Source organism: Rhinatrema bivittatum, chromosome 2 (assembly GCF_901001135.1).
Source record: "Rhinatrema bivittatum chromosome 2, aRhiBiv1.1, whole genome shotgun sequence".
Taxonomy (NCBI): Eukaryota; Metazoa; Chordata; class Amphibia; order Gymnophiona; family Rhinatrematidae; genus Rhinatrema; species Rhinatrema bivittatum.
The window spans coordinates 486001041-486016670 of NC_042616.1; the positions used below are offsets into that span (position 1 = coordinate 486001041).

General features: G+C 43.3%; 1 protein-coding gene across 2 annotated transcripts in view; it reads right to left on the reverse strand.

Annotated features, from left to right (window-relative positions):
- The window catches only part of MYLK4 (myosin light chain kinase family member 4), a 278506-nt gene that overhangs the window by 176857 nt on the left and 86019 nt on the right, over window positions 1–15630 (reverse strand). The window contains exon 1 of one of the 2 annotated variants that reach the window (XM_029590535.1): window positions 6856–7060. The exons of the other annotated variant lie outside the window; for it this stretch is intronic. Coding sequence (XP_029446395.1) covers window positions 6856–6993 — 138 coding nt within the window. The 5' untranslated portion in view covers window positions 6994–7060. Of the gene's footprint in view, window positions 1–6855; window positions 7061–15630 lie in introns of those variants that run through there. 2 annotated transcript variants of the gene reach the window in all.

Sequence of the window (15630 nt, forward strand, 5' to 3'; positions counted from 1 at the left end):
TCTTTCAAAGACAGGAAGGGGAATGGCTATAGCAAATATAGCAACCCCACCTCCATAAAACGTATTAAAACAAAGATGGCAGCTCCCATGATTACAGGAAAAAAGGAAATTGATACTGAATGTTGAGCCTTCAAAATGTACCAATGATTTTAATTGAGCACAATGAGGGCATATTTTGACTGATATGTCAAGAGAAGATAGCTGTTTTGAGAAATACAATATCAAATGACATTATTTTCACAGGTCAGGTGAGAACCGATTGAGTGAACTCTAAATTTGGTCGCTGGTCCCAAGAGTGAGAAAAAAAAATTCTATATGGCCGCTCATGCTAAAAGACTGGACATCTTTCCTTTAGTACATCTGGCCTTTTATCGGCCATGCTCACTGTTTCTCTCCTCCGATGCCCAGGGAGGGGATTTCTTGTTGGAGTGCAGTGCTGGCTCCTGTCTCCTGTTGTGTCCGTCGCTGTCTGACGTCTCTGTTCTGCCCACCTTACCTCGTTGGCGACTCCCTTCGGGGTTGATGGAAGGCTAGCTGCTGCAGTGTCTCCTGGCCGTCCTCCTCTGGCGTTCCCGGACCGGCTCAACGCTGCAAGCCGCCATGTTGACCAGATGCCTAAGGGCGGGCACACGTGGCCTGACTGATGTACCGGCATTGGCGCGAACCTCAGGGGCATCCCCCTGAAATGACGTCATCAGCTCCAGATATTTAAGGTCTCAGTTTTCGCTAACAAGACGAGTTAGCAAGATATGGGATTTGCTACCTCCGGGTATCGTTGTGGATGGGACTCGCTCTCTGCAAACCTATCTACTCTGCCTCCTCGGACTTCTCTAGCAGTACCCGCTCCTCGGAGGCCTCGCTCTCTCTTTTTCTTTTCAGGTCGCAGTCCGGAACCGGTACTCGCTCCTCGAGGGCCCACATCCCGGACCCGCTCCTGAATACCACTTCTGCTAAGAAGTCATCGCTGCTTACAACATTAGTGAGTTTCCATCTATCTCTCAGAGCTTTCCCTGGGACCAGGTACTCGCTCCTCGAGGGCTTACTGCATTCCAACTTCTGGGCTACCTCAAGAGACTATGGTGTGAGTGTTATCATCAAGGACTTGTTCCAGAACTCTGCATATCCTATCTACTCACTTTCTTAGTTTCTCTACATCTCAGCCACCTTGGGGTCGCTGTTCCAATACCTGAGGGACTACAGCCCATCCGGGCACTTCAAGCTCACTACTGCCACCTCTGGTGGTTTAATATATTGTCTAATAAAAGAACTAGTGTGTGTCTGTCTCCTACACTAAGCCTGACCAGTGGTCCCTCTCAGGATCTCCCTCGAGGGCTTGGTTACCTGCCACTGGTCCAAGGATCCACCCACAACTATTCTAAATTATAACAGATTGCTATATCTAGCAACTCCATTAATAACAGATTGCTATCTCTCAGCTTTAACAACAGAGCTCTAATATCAGATTGCTAATTCCCAGCTTTAACAACAGAGCTTTAGTAACATCTCCTTCTGAGTTCTAGAAAAGGGATCCCCAGCCTTGCTCCAGCTGCTCTCAAACCTTAGGCCCTGGGGAGGGTATGCTTATGATCATGCTGACTGCTGTTTCCTTATGGAGCTTGAGGAAAGCATCCCTGTCCTGCCACACGTTCACTCTTCCTCCTCCTACAGCCCAGGGAGGGGAATCTTAGACCAAAGCTTACATGTGATAGAGAAGCCTAAGTACACTTGCACAGCAGTCATTTTTACAACGATCGCTATAACATCTGCCGAGCAGACGGTCTTTGTTCATTTTTAGACCATGCATCACTTTTATCTTACAAATGCTCATTTTTGGCAAAACTATGCCTTTTACTCTTTCCCAAAACACATCAACCATGTGTGTAGCGTAACGGAAACAAGAGTGTCCACACAGATGAGTTTTGTATTAGTATACAGATGTTCCTGAGGTGCACATCTCAAGACCAGTCACGGCTCAGCAGCCTATGTACAGTACATCCCCTGACTTCTTTCCTATCTACCTACTAAAACAGGCACACATGGGCTTAGAAGAGGGCTCTACAAATAGAAGGCACACAGAGTTATTGGTAGGTACTGTTTAAAGTTAAAAATACATTTTCCCGATTGCAGGAAACTGCATAGTTTATCTTTAATTTAGCAAAATTTCCCAAGAGAACATGACCTATTCCTGGAAGTCAGCGGTACTGAATCACAAAGTAAAGTGTGTCAGTTGTCGGGTCTGGATATAGGGTAACTCTATCCATTACTATGTGACCCTCGGTTTCAGCGCCTCTGCTCTGACTATCTTGGTATTTCTCTAATTGTATGGTGCCTAGCCCTTTCAACTCACAACACAAGGTCAAAGACCAAGCTAACAAGAAAAATACATGAACATATATAGTACATAAGGTAACCGTCACAAAAAGAGGTTGAATTAGTAACAGTTTGAAATTTGTGAGCAGAAGAGGCAGTCATCAAAGTTTGAACCCTAGCTAATATCCACACATTGGGGTAGATTTTCAAATACCGCGAATAGGCGTACTTTTGTTGGCGCTCCAGGCGCAAACAAAAGTACGCTGGATTTTAGTAGATACGCGCGTAGCCGCGCGTATCCACTAAAATCCGGGATCGGCGCGCGCAAGGCTATCGATTCCGTATAGCCGGCGCGCGCCGAGCCGCGCAACCTACCTCCGTTCCCTCCGAGGCCGCTCCGGAACTTTCCTTTGCCCTCCCCTCACCTTCCCCTCCCTTCCCCTACCTAACACACCCACTCGGCCCTGTCTAAACCCCTCACTTACCTTTGTCGGGGGATTTACGCCTCCCGGAGGGAGAAGTAAATCCCCGCGCGCCAGCGGGCCGCTAGCGCGCCGGGACGCGACCTGGGGGCGGGTCTGGAGGGCGCGGCCACGCCCCCGGACCGCCCCGGGCCGTAGCCATGCCCCCGGGCCCCGCCCCCGGAACGCTCCCGACACGCCCCGAAAACGCCGCTGCGCTCGGTCCCGGCCCCCGACACGCCCCCCTCCGAAAACCCCGGGACTTACGCGAGTCCCGGGGCTCTGCGCGCACCGGTAGGCCTATGTAAAATAGGCTCACCGGCGCGCAGGGCCCTGCTCACCTAAATCCGCCCGGATTTGGGCAGATTTAGGCGAGCAGGGCTCTTAAAATCCGCCCCATTTTGCATATACATTAATGATCCAATCACCTTTTAAAAAATGCAAAAAAAAAAATCTATTTAATGTGAAAGTCCATGTCACATTCACTCACCTCATTAGGCCCTGTCCTGGAGAAGCGTGCGCCGGCTGGAAGATACTTCTGCTCGGGAGGAGCAGTAAGAAATAAAATTTTTAAAAAATGGGGAAAGCTAGGGTGGGTTTAGGGGCTGGGGAGGAGAGGGGAAGAAGGAGAAAGGATAGGGTTAGGGTTAGGAAAGTTCCCTCCCAGTCCACTCCTTAATTGAAGCAGACTGGGAGGGAACTGGGCAAAGGCCTGATTGCGTCGCTGTGTGTACTTTTGAAATTTCTCCCCTCCTGCACACATGAGTCATGGGTAGCCCGCATATGTGCACACGGATGTTATAAAATGATTGCGTCCATAAGAACATGCCATACTGGGTCAGACCAAGGGTCCATCAAGCCCAGCATCCTGTTTCCAACAGTGGCCAATCCAGGCCATAAGAACCTGGCAATTACCCAAACACTGAGAAGATCCCATGCTACTGATGCAATTAATAGCAGTGACTATTCCCTAAGTAAACTTGATTAATAGCCGTTAATGGATTTCTCCTCCAAGAATTTATCCAAACCTTTTTTAAACACAGCTATACTAACTGGACTAACCACATCCTCTGGCAACAAATTCCAGAGTTTGATTGTGTGTTGAGTGAAAAAGAACTTTCTCCGATTAGTTTTTAATGTGCCACATGCTAACTTCATGGAGTGCCCCCTAGTCTTTCTATTATCCGAAAGAGTAAAAAACCTATTCACATCTACCCGTTCTAGACCTCTCATGATTTTAAACACCTCTATCATATCCCCCCTCAGCCGTCTCTTCTCCAAGCTGAAAAGTCCTAACCTCTTTAGTCTTTCCTCATAGGGGAGCTGTTCCATTCCCTTTATCATTTTGGTCGCCCTTCTCTGTACCTTCTTCATCGCAATTATATCTTTTTTGAGATGCGGCGACCAGAATTGTACACAGTATTCAAGTGCGGTCTCACCATGGAGTGATACAGAGGCATTATGACATTTTCCGTTTTATTCACCATTCCCTTTCTAATAATTCCCAACATTCTTTTTTGACTGCCGCAGCACACTGAACCGACGATTTCAATGTGTTATCCACTATGACGCCTAGATCTCTTTCTTGGGTAGTAGCACCTAATATGGAACTTAACATTGTGTAACTATAGCATGGGTTATTTTTCCCTATATGCATCACCTTGCACTTGTCCACATTAAATTTCATCTGCCATTTTGATGCCCAATTTTCCAGCCTCACAAGGTCTTCCTGCAATTTATCACAATCTGCTTGTGATTTAACTACTCTGAACAATTTTGTATCATCTGCAAATTTGATTACCTCACTTGTCGTATTGTGTGCATCATGAACTGCGTGCACATGGATGCACGTGCGGATCTTTTAAAATCAATCCTAAAATTTCCAATAATTTTGTGACTTTATACTACCAGTTAATTTGATCTGTTATTGGAGTTAATTTGTTCTGTCATTCCTGATCTTTTCACTTAGAATATGTAGTTTTAAAGTTTCCTCGAAAAAGCTAGAGGATAGGATATTAAAACCCGAATTAGTTGACACAAATCAAAGTCCCCTACTTCATTTCTTTGTCCATTTGTTGCAGACTGTACTTATTACATCTCATCCATAATCCGTATTATCTTGACTGGTAGTGGAGGGTACCTCCTCACTCCTTACATCAATATCCAGATGATAAAATGAGTGATTAACACCAGATGGGTGCCACTAAACTTCTTCATCGTCCACTTCTCCTCCTCCCAGGAATAAATGTTAATTCACTCCCTGCAGGACTTCCAAGAGACCCCTTAATCTCTCTCAGAGTGAGAGATTCCAAACTCCCATCATGATGTTACTTTCCTGAGTCCCTGGATGCGTGGCGAACTCGGGCAGAAGATGAAAATGCAATCCTTGGAAAAACGAAACCAAAATTGAGGAAGGAAGGGTGGATGAAAACTTCCTTCACCCCAAATCATAAGGGGCTAAAACTTGGCATGATTAAAGTAGATTAAAAAAAAGCACCTTTTCTCCTTTTTCATTCGCAGATCTCCTTTCTAGAGGCCCAAGGGTCCTTTCCTGAAACCGAAAGATGTTGAGGAGTAGAATCACAGACATCCTGCTCCTTCGAGGAATAACAGGAAAAAAAATCCACATTGCAAAATGGTGGTATTCGATTTTATATAATATGGGCTCCATCACTGCAGCCTCCCACATGGGAGAGCTAAAACCAAAACAGCTTCCAATTTTGTTGTCCCCTCTGCTAATATGGAACAATCCTCTTCATTGAGACTCATTAGGGCTCCCTACATTTGGATCAGAAAGGCTGGACATTTTGGCTGCAAACTCTTAAGGTGTTTCCAAACAAAACGGAATAATCAATAGGAAAACGTTTTGTAGGGAGATGTGATTGCACAGGGAAGATGGAGGCTAGGACAGAAATCCCCAACTTCCCTCCCTTCCTTGAACAATCACATCCTCCTCCAAACCTGCTCCCGCTAATATTTAAAGTTTCCTACGGAAACATCTTGGGTGAGTGAATGTGACATGTACCCCCATTTTTTATATTGTTTGCTTTTTTTAATGATAGAATTATGAATTTATATGCATGATGTGTGGACCAGTAGCCAGGGGAGAATCCTTCATGATTGGCACCACTGCTCACAAGTTTCAAACGTGTACTAATTCACCTGGTTTTTTTATGACAAGATACCAAGTACTCCTACACTGTAAAGACTAAGGAGTTTAAATGTGCCCATTTATTCAGCTTTATTTCTTGGGTGAATGCAGGCACCTTGTGAATTTTCAAACTTTTGAGAGAACTGCAGTATCAGCATTTAGTGCAAGAGAGAAAAATAGCAAATTTCTAGTAGAAACAATGCTTTCTGCCACCTTTAATTCCCTACCTACTGTTATGCAACTTTACCAAGTTGCATCATCAAGTCTGGCTCGCGCCATTCGATTCGGAACCGTGAAGGAGAGGGAGACGAGGGAAACACACATATTAAAACAGGAATCTGTCTGAGGCTAACCAACAAGACGGTCCAGATGTGAATGGGAGGCACATGACGGAGTGCAGGCGCTGGAGAGGATTGCTATCCAAACAAACGAAGAGCAATATAAACAGAACCTCTCCCAGAAGGGAACTTTACACTCATAATCTATGATCTTTGATCCCTGACCTTGCATATGTTATGTGACACTAATCCCGGGCATGAGGGATCTGCCAGACTCATCAAGAAAAGGTCAAAGAGAGACAGCCTTACAATGGCCCTGTCTACTTCTCCCAGCAGGAGTTACCACAGTGCCTCTGTCACAGTTGGACCCATAAAAACCTGGAAGAAGTACACAGGCACAGTTCATTGCTCTAAAACTCAACAGAACAAAATATTGGGGGGGGAGGGGGGAGGAGAGGCGTAAAGGATAATTTTCACACTCCCTGCAGGCCTGCAAGCAAATTTCCAAACGGAAACCCTCTGTGGTGTTTGAAAATTCAAGGGACCGCAAGGAATATATTTGCATGCTTGTGTCCACACGTAGTTTGCATTAATACTTTCTCAATATTAAAAGCATGGAAAAACACAGCATCTTATTGAAACACATTGCTACTACCTGTGTATCTGCTGATGCAGGGCTCGTTCTGCTTCTCTTGTGGTACAGTACGGTCCAGAACATATGACAGAGGAATGAGGCTACAAGGCAGACACTACCTGCAATCCAGATCTCTTTCCCTTTAAAGGCTGCATCCATGTCTAACTTGTATGTGCCCTTTGGTCTCTTGTGTGCTGCGAAAAGAAAATATACCCCCCTCCAATCCCTTCCCCAACTCGCCCAAGCACTACCTAACTGGACCCGGCATTAGCTGCACTAGTAAGTGGGATTCGGTCACACGGATCAACAAATTCCCTGCACCTATAAGGGTAACACATGGCAGCCATGTGACAGGCAGATAACAGGTGCAAGGGAGCGGAGAGGAGAGGAGATGTGGGCACAGAGCTTGGAAAGATAACTCAGGCGGGCAGTCTTGCACTTGACAGGTCTGCACAGCTTCAGAGCTCAGGCACAGCAGTAGCTAAGACCGCCTTTCACCTGCTGACTCTCTGTTTTATGTCATGCACTAAGGATTACATAAGACATGACCACCAGAGGATAGTGAAGCTTCGGAATAGTCTCCGAGTTGCCGTTAAAAAATAATGTGAATATATGGGGATTCAAAAATTCCTCCAGGACTTACTCACCGGGGACAAAATGTTAATGCCATGTACTCCTGTTTTCTCTCCCCCCACCAATAATTTGGATTTTTTTTTTTGGCGGGGGGGGGGTGGAGGCAAGAGTACATGTACATTTCTCCCTTAGGGAGTACACTCCCAGTCAACCCATTGAGCAGTTCTTTCACTCTCATCCTCCACTCCACTCCCCACTCCCACACTAGTGCAAGCCCTTTCACTCTCTTCCTTCGTTCCAGTGCAGTCCCCTCTTTCCTCTCCTCCCTCTCTCTTTTCCTCCAGTCCACCCCCCTGCAGCCCTCTCTGCCCTCTCACCCCCTTACCACCCTCTTCTTCCTCGCTACCATCTTCTTCCTCCCCGCACTCTCTTTTTTTCTCCTCCTTCCTCCCCCCCCCCCCTCACCATGGCTCTCACTCCCTCTCTTTGTCTTTGCCTCCATGCCCACTCTCCACCCCCTCCCCACCACCCACAGAGCTCTCACACCCTCTCTTCCCTTCCTCCCACAGCACTGGGATTTCAATTGCGGCTGAAGACATTTCTGCCTTCTCTTGCTGCTCCTAGGCCTGTCAGCTGGGAAAATATACTCACCGCAGTTAAGCAGGCGAGTGCATTTTCAAAACCCAGTATATTTTATATATATATAAAACAGGAAAAGAAAAGCCATAGAAATTTAAAAAAAAAACCTCTTCTTATAAACCTGAAATGCAACCTTAAACCTGTGAAAAAATCACTCTAAAACACCTACATGTGGTATTCATACATGCTTTATAATAAGCTCTCATGTTTCAGGTTCCTTTTGGTAAACACACACACAATGCCACTCACATAGTACTGTGCACAGCAAGGCGTGCTGGCTCCTATGGGTCTTCACTGCAAGTGGCCCAGTTTCTGGAAGGAGAGTTTTCACCAGTCCTAATTTCTGAACTTACAGTCTAGAGAACTGTGGTATTTGTAGTCCTACTTCTTCTATTTGATATCCACAAAATGCATGTGCATCAAGGGATCGTTGTCAAAAAAAGAAGCAGCAACAAAGCAGGACGGACCAATAGTCTCCTTCCAGAAACTGTGTTTTTTTGGTAACTATGGAAGAAGTTAGTCCAGCTGACTTTGGAACACTATTTTGAAGGATATTTTGGAACATGTTGTGGTGTCCATGTTTTGAGGGAACATTGTGCAGATTTCAAACACAGGCAGCAGATTAATTTGATTCCAAACACAGCATTTTATTCTCCTTGCTTTCTCAGTTACAGAAAAATATCTAACAGTGAGCTACTTCTTGCTTGCCCCACCCTAGCCTCCCTGGCCTTTCCCAAAAACACAGGATGGATCACTGACAACAAAGATCTCACCAAAGACCTGGCCAGGATTTATGTGAACATTACACGAGTGATGGGAATGAGAAACCCCATCACTGACTCAGGTAAAACATGCTGGGGGAAAAACATATGGTCATCTTTATAACCAAAAAAAGGTCCCTCCAAACACAGGCCAAACGACTGCCTTAGGAGGAGCTGCAGCCTAAAGACTCCCTCATATTAGTTTGGAGTAAAGCAGGTCTCAGCCAGCAAAAGGGTGTTGCATGTCAGAAAACTCCATCTTGTTTGCGGACGCTTGGTTCCAGACGGCAGAACCGCATAAGGCTTTAAGGACCTGGAGAAAAGGATCAAAAAATGTTTAGTTGGATTCACGAACGGAGTGGGCTTTTCTTAGCTGTAAGGCAGAAGGAACCCTCTGCAGTTGTGAGGTCCACAACTAGAACATCTGATGCCGCTTTGGAGAGTGCTTTTCAAAGCCATCGAGACGGGTAAATAGCGATCTGCGTGCATGAATGGACCTTATGAACACTGGCCCCCTCCCTAAATGTGGCTAAAAAGTCAGTGCCTTGTTTACAAACTAGTTGATTTTAAAAACCCCATGCGTGCCGAAGCCGGGGGATATCTGCGTGACTCGGCGTTGCTTGCGCCGTACGAATTTTAAAACCCACGCAGGTACGCGCGAATCTCCCACTACGCGCCCAAATCATAAAAAGTAAAAAAAAAAAAGGGGCAGGACTTGGGAGGGGTCTGGGTAGGTCATGGGTGAGTCATGGGTGAGCCGATTCTGTAAAATGTCATCGCGTAAGAATTTACGCGCACAAGTGCGCGCCAGGGTCCCCTACTGTGCAACTTTACTTCTGCTATGGATGGCATGTAAGTCATGTAACAAAAAGAAATAGACTATTCAGCGGGGTTTTAACGATCAGTGTTTATAGGGTAAAAGGGAGGCAAGTTAGCTAGGGGGATTAGGAAGTCCTCTCCTTTTCTGGGGATAACTTGGAGTGAACTGGGAAAAAGGGCTATTGTGTCGATGCGCGTAGCTACTAAAGTTCCTCCCACTTACGCACTTGAGGCAGCATTTGCATGTACATGTGCACATCAGTATAAAATTGTGTGCACATTTACGTGCATATAGCCGATTTTATAACATGCACCAGCAAATTCGCCTACATGTGCGCTCAAGCGCTCTTAAAATTTACCTCAAACTGAGTTCTTTTAGCCTTTTAGAGCAGGCATTCCCAGGGGCATGTTGTGGTCGGGGGAGGGGACGAGGAAAATAAAGCAAATTTTCCAATCAGTGCTAGTTATTTTCTATGAATCAAAAAATGCACCTGCATAAAAATCAGGTGGGAATGTTTGCAGGTTCTCTGTACCCGGGGCAAGCTACAAAGCTAAACTGCATGCACACATGCACACCACACATACACACACACACACATGTGCACACACACACATTCACTCTCTCTCTCTCTCTCACTCTCTCCTTGAAAACTGGTGCAAAGTCCATAGTTAAAAAGCCCCCAAATTCCACTTGTAAATTGCATCTAAGGATCCCTCCAGAACATCCTTCCGGAAGCGTTTTGCACATAATCGCATAGACAAGAACAAAAAGAGAAGACACACAAAAGGCAGCATATGCACGTGGGTGGGGTGAAGGGGGAGAGAAGGGGACGAGGCTATGTGGTTTTACTAGCTTACTTTGGCTTTTTTTCTGATTTATTATCATTATATTTTAACCGTCAGCTACAAAGAAGGCAATGTGAAGTGATCAGAAGATTGTTGTGTTTGGGTATAGAGGTTTCATGGAGTGTAATAAAACAATTCAAGGACTCTAACCTTTCTATGAACCCTGCGTGAACATTATAAAAAGTGAAACGCGTAGCTAGAGAACCTTCGTCTAGAATATATTTCACAGTAAACCTTAATGTAACTTAAAACGAGATTGTACAATTGATTGCATGGGTTGAATTTGTAATTGAAGTAGCTTGAATGTCATGGATTGAATCAGCCAGATGTGTTAACATTTGGCTAAAAAGATGAGAATACCATGTTTTGTTCAGCTTATTATCAAATATAGTGGAGTTGAGTCACTAAGTTTGAGGCCCAAAAGGAGGCTGAGACAGGCAGCTATTTGGCCATGCCAGTGAATAAAAATTATTGCTGCTCAATAGGGATGTGCTGTCATTTCTGCTCTTTCTTTAGTGCATGCTAAAGGCCTGATTTTCAAAGGCATTTACACTTTTAAAACTAGGTTTTACATGTGTAAATGCACTTTACCCATGTAAGCAGGCTTTTGAAAATTGCTACAATATATGCCATTGAATTGTCAATAGTTTTTACCCACGTTAAGTGCATTTTATGTGGGTAAATGGCTTTTGAAAATTGCTACAACAGTATGTTACCTTTAGATGTGTAACTCCTTTGAAAATTCAACCATAAATGTTTTAGCATGCACAAAATCATTTTAGCATATATTAAAACCCATTTAGTGTGAGTTAACATAATTTAACATGTGCTAAAACTATTTAGTGTATGCTAAAAAGAAAAAACACAAAACAAAGCAGAAAAAAAGATATGAAAACCCCCTGAGATGAAATAACATAAATAACATTTTTTCAGCTGTACACCCCTACCTTTCAAAGCTGGAATAGAGGTTACGTGGTAGGTTGAATGGGTTTGTGACAGAGTATGTACCCAAGAGCCTCAGAACACCTTAAGGACTGGCTCCAGTTAATTGTCCCAGTCCACCTTAAGGCAAATTGCCACAAGGAATTATGGTCCCAAGGAGAATCCCATACTGGAGATTAAGAGTGCAGACTGAGGAGGAAGAAGGGAGGCCACAGGACTCCAGAAGGCGGCAACCTGTTCCAGAATAACCAGGGAAAGGCAAACCCTTTAGAATAGCTGCACTGTATTCTGTGTGTATTCTAAGGAAAGGCAGCCCCCTTCAATAGAGCTGACCTATTTTGAGTTTGTATTAAGGAGCTGGGATTACTAAATGTGAATGCTAACATTTTTGCACTGTAAATAAAAGCACTTAAGGAAAAAAAAGAAAACCTTGACTGCTCATCTCTGTGTGCCACAGGGTTAAATTAGAAAAATGAACATTTCAGGCCTGTTCAGCTGCAAGTCAGAGAATGGATAAACTGCTTCATTTTTCTATACATAAATCTCATTATCCTTTTTTAGAAAAACAAAGTTAACATTGGTCTCCTATAGCAAAAGGTGGAGAAATCATATTTAACTTTCTTGGACCATGATGTCAGTGCAATCTAACCGCAAGAAATCAAAAACACCTACCCACAACGCCTTTCATCACACTGCTTCATTTATATATGCTCTGAAATACTTATTCATCCTGGCGCCATAGGAATCAGTGAGGAAAGTCACAATCCTCATAAACACATACACTGAAAAAAACAGTTGCTTACCTGTAACAGGTGTTCTCCAGGGACAGAATGTCAGTCCTCAGACATGGGTGACATCATCAGATGGAGCCCTGCAAGAAAAACTTATGTCAAAGAAACATAAGTTCTAGAAACTTATGTCAAAGTTTCTAGAACTTTGACTGAGCCTCATTGAGCTTGCTCAGACATGCAATATACCTCATGTCTATGCAGGGTCCCCTCAGTCTTATATCATGGAATCCAGAAGAATAATGAAATAAAATAAAGAAAAAAAACACATAGTAGAAACCCAACTCCGCAGGGTAGCAGGTGGGTTTTGTGAGGACTGACATCCTGCTGTCCTCAGAGAACTCTTGTTACAGGTAAGCAACTCTGCTTTCTCCGAGGATAAGCAGGATGCAGTCCTCCCACATGGGTGATCCCTATCTACAGTTTTCTCCCCAACATAAAAGGGGATCAACAAAATACCAAATAAGTGCCAAAAGGTACAATAACCTGTTTTGTTGGTAACGGGAGGGTGGGCAACCTGAACTAAAACAATGGGCCTTAAGTGGGAATAGATTTGGGTTCTACACCTCAAACAAGTTCCAAAGGACAGTTGCTTCAACTAACTATCCCTATCAAAACAAAAATGTGATGTTAATGTGGGGAGAGAACTCCATGTCACAGCTCTGAAGATCTCCTCTATGGGGACTGCTTGCAAGTGGGCTGCCTTGGTTCAAACAAAATGAGCTTTGACATGGCCCCCAAGATGCAGTCCGACCTGGGCATAAAAGAAGGAAATGCAGTCTGCTAGTCAATGCTGACCCCCAACTTATTCCTACCAAAAGAAACAAAAGGTCAGACCACCCCGTATAAATACACTACCCTTCAGCAGTCTTTAGATAATGAAAGGTTGGAACTGCCAAACATATATCTTTACTATCGGCTAGGATGATAGGATTAAGGGGATGGCTGACTCAAGATGATGCAGTCTATCCCTGGTTAAAATTAGAAGAATCACAAGCGAAGGAGCATTGTTTGGCTGCTCTATTAGGATACCAAGCAGGATCCCCAATTATTTATTTTATTTATTTATTTATTTTAAGTTTTTCTATACTGGCATTCGCGATGAATATCGCATCATGCCGGTTTACAATTAACAAGTGGAGAAGGAACAAAAAATAATAATAAATAATAATAATAAACATTAACAAGAGCTGACAAGAGGTTGCAGTTACAATAAAACAAGAGAGTTACACAACTTGGAACAGAGAAAAGTAGCTAGGATTTTAACATAGTGAACAAAATTGCCAAATTTGGTGTGAACTAAGTTACGGCATTTGCAGCGTTAAAGAATTACCCTGTTGAGGTAGAGTTATTATTTACCATGTTAAGAAAAAGTCTAAGCATCAGTTAATGGTGAATTAAGGTTCAGTTGGGGTCTGGAAAGGCTTTCATAAATAACCATGTTCTAGCAAGTCTCAATTATCTTGAGACTTGCTAGAACAAACCTGATTTTCTCATATTCTTTGAATTTGGCACATGGTAACTAAATAATTATGGTAGAAGATCTTTAGTTTATCTCCACTGTCCCCCCTGCTTCATAATCCACCCTTATCTGGTGCAACCATGTTGTTGGTCATGGATAACTGGAAAATTAGTGGTCTAAAATTTTTGTGTCAAATTTGGAAGTCAACCTTTTTTAAGTCATTCGAAGACCGTAGACAAAGGTATGACATCCAGCGTACACCCACTTTCTTTCTTTACAGTTGTGCAGAAATATATTCTGTAGGGGACAAAATAACTCTCTAAGAGGCAAAGATGCATTTGAACAAATTTTTTTGAAACCACTCTTTAAAAAGTTCATATCCAAAATGTACGATTATTTAACAAAGAAGACGACTGCTGATGAAATGAGTAGTTCCTTGATAAAGAAGTGGAACACTGATCTACCTATGCATCTGACTGCTGAGGACTGGCAGGTAATCTGGTGTTCTTTTCCAAGACTTTTCCATTTGTAACAAAATTGAGAATTAATGTATAAATTACTACTTTGTACTTACAGATACCTTATTTATTATACAAAATTCAGTGCATCCAGCCCACTGTGCTGGCGGCATTGTGGGAGGGATGCTTCTTATTTGCACATGTGGTGGGAATGCAATATTGAAAGAAGTTTTTGGTCTGAGGTTCAAAGAAATATTCAATTGATTACTAACCAGAGCTTAATTTTTCAGCCAGATTGTGTTTATTGACAAATGGGACCAACCCAGTGGTCCGGTGCAATCATAAGTCCTATTCTCTCACATGCTAAATCCTGCACGTCTGACAATAGCCTCAATTTGGAAATCTACACCTAGTTTAGATCATTGGAAGATGACATTGGACAGACTTACTTCCTTGTTGAAAGGCAAGATGGACTGGTATACCAGCAATGGGATCTCTACTGGAGATGGCGTAGAGATACTAGTTGATCTCTCTGTTTATTTGTACTGATTACCTTGAATTTTTTTTTTCTAATTTATTCTTATTCTGGATATTCCTTTGGATCTTAAGGGTATATTCTTGCTTTTGGGTGACATTCAGTCATCTGTTATTGTGTTTTTGTATGTTCTTATCAGCATGAGTATTGTAATCATACTGTATTTTGTCTTACCTGTTGAAAATTGATAAAAAGTAAAGTTAAAAAAAGAAAAAAAATTTGGTGAACTATCTATAGGCTTCTGTCTGTTTGAGATAGGAGACTAAGGCTCTTTTGCAGTCCAAACTGAAGGGCTTCTGCGTCTTGGTGCAAATGAGGCCTGTGAAAGAATTTTGGCAGACAATGGACTTGTAAGATGAAAGCCCGACACCACCTTAGGCAGGAACTTAGGGTGAGTACGCAAGACCACCCTGTCATGAAAATATTTAGTATAAAGTGGTCTGAAGCTTGCTGACCCTGTGTGCTGAAGTGACTGCCACCAAAAATTTGACCTTCCAGCTCAGGAACTTCAGGTCACAGGAATGCAGCGGCTTAAAGGGAACTTTCATCAGCTGAGCTAACACTACATTGAGGTCTCAAGACCAGGGGCGGATTGAGGGAAAATAGTGGCCCGGGGGATTTTTCTCCATACTGGCCCATGGGTACCCAATTACATATACAATATAATTTACATATTTAATTTACATATATATGTACACACCCCTATATTTCAGCATGCTACTCCCGTATCAACACAGTACTATTTGCCAAAACTCAAAGAATAACAACCCCCACCTATGAAAAAGAATACCACAAATATTACACCAGAATCTAAAATATCAATACACCTCCTATCAGGAAAACAGAACAGGCCAAGCTACTACAGATCCCTACAGAGAAACCACATGCTAAAAGAATGCTTCCTCTCAGTCTTTGCATGCAGAACACAAACTCTCACCAAATACAGAATAAAGCCACATAAAGTATAAATAGA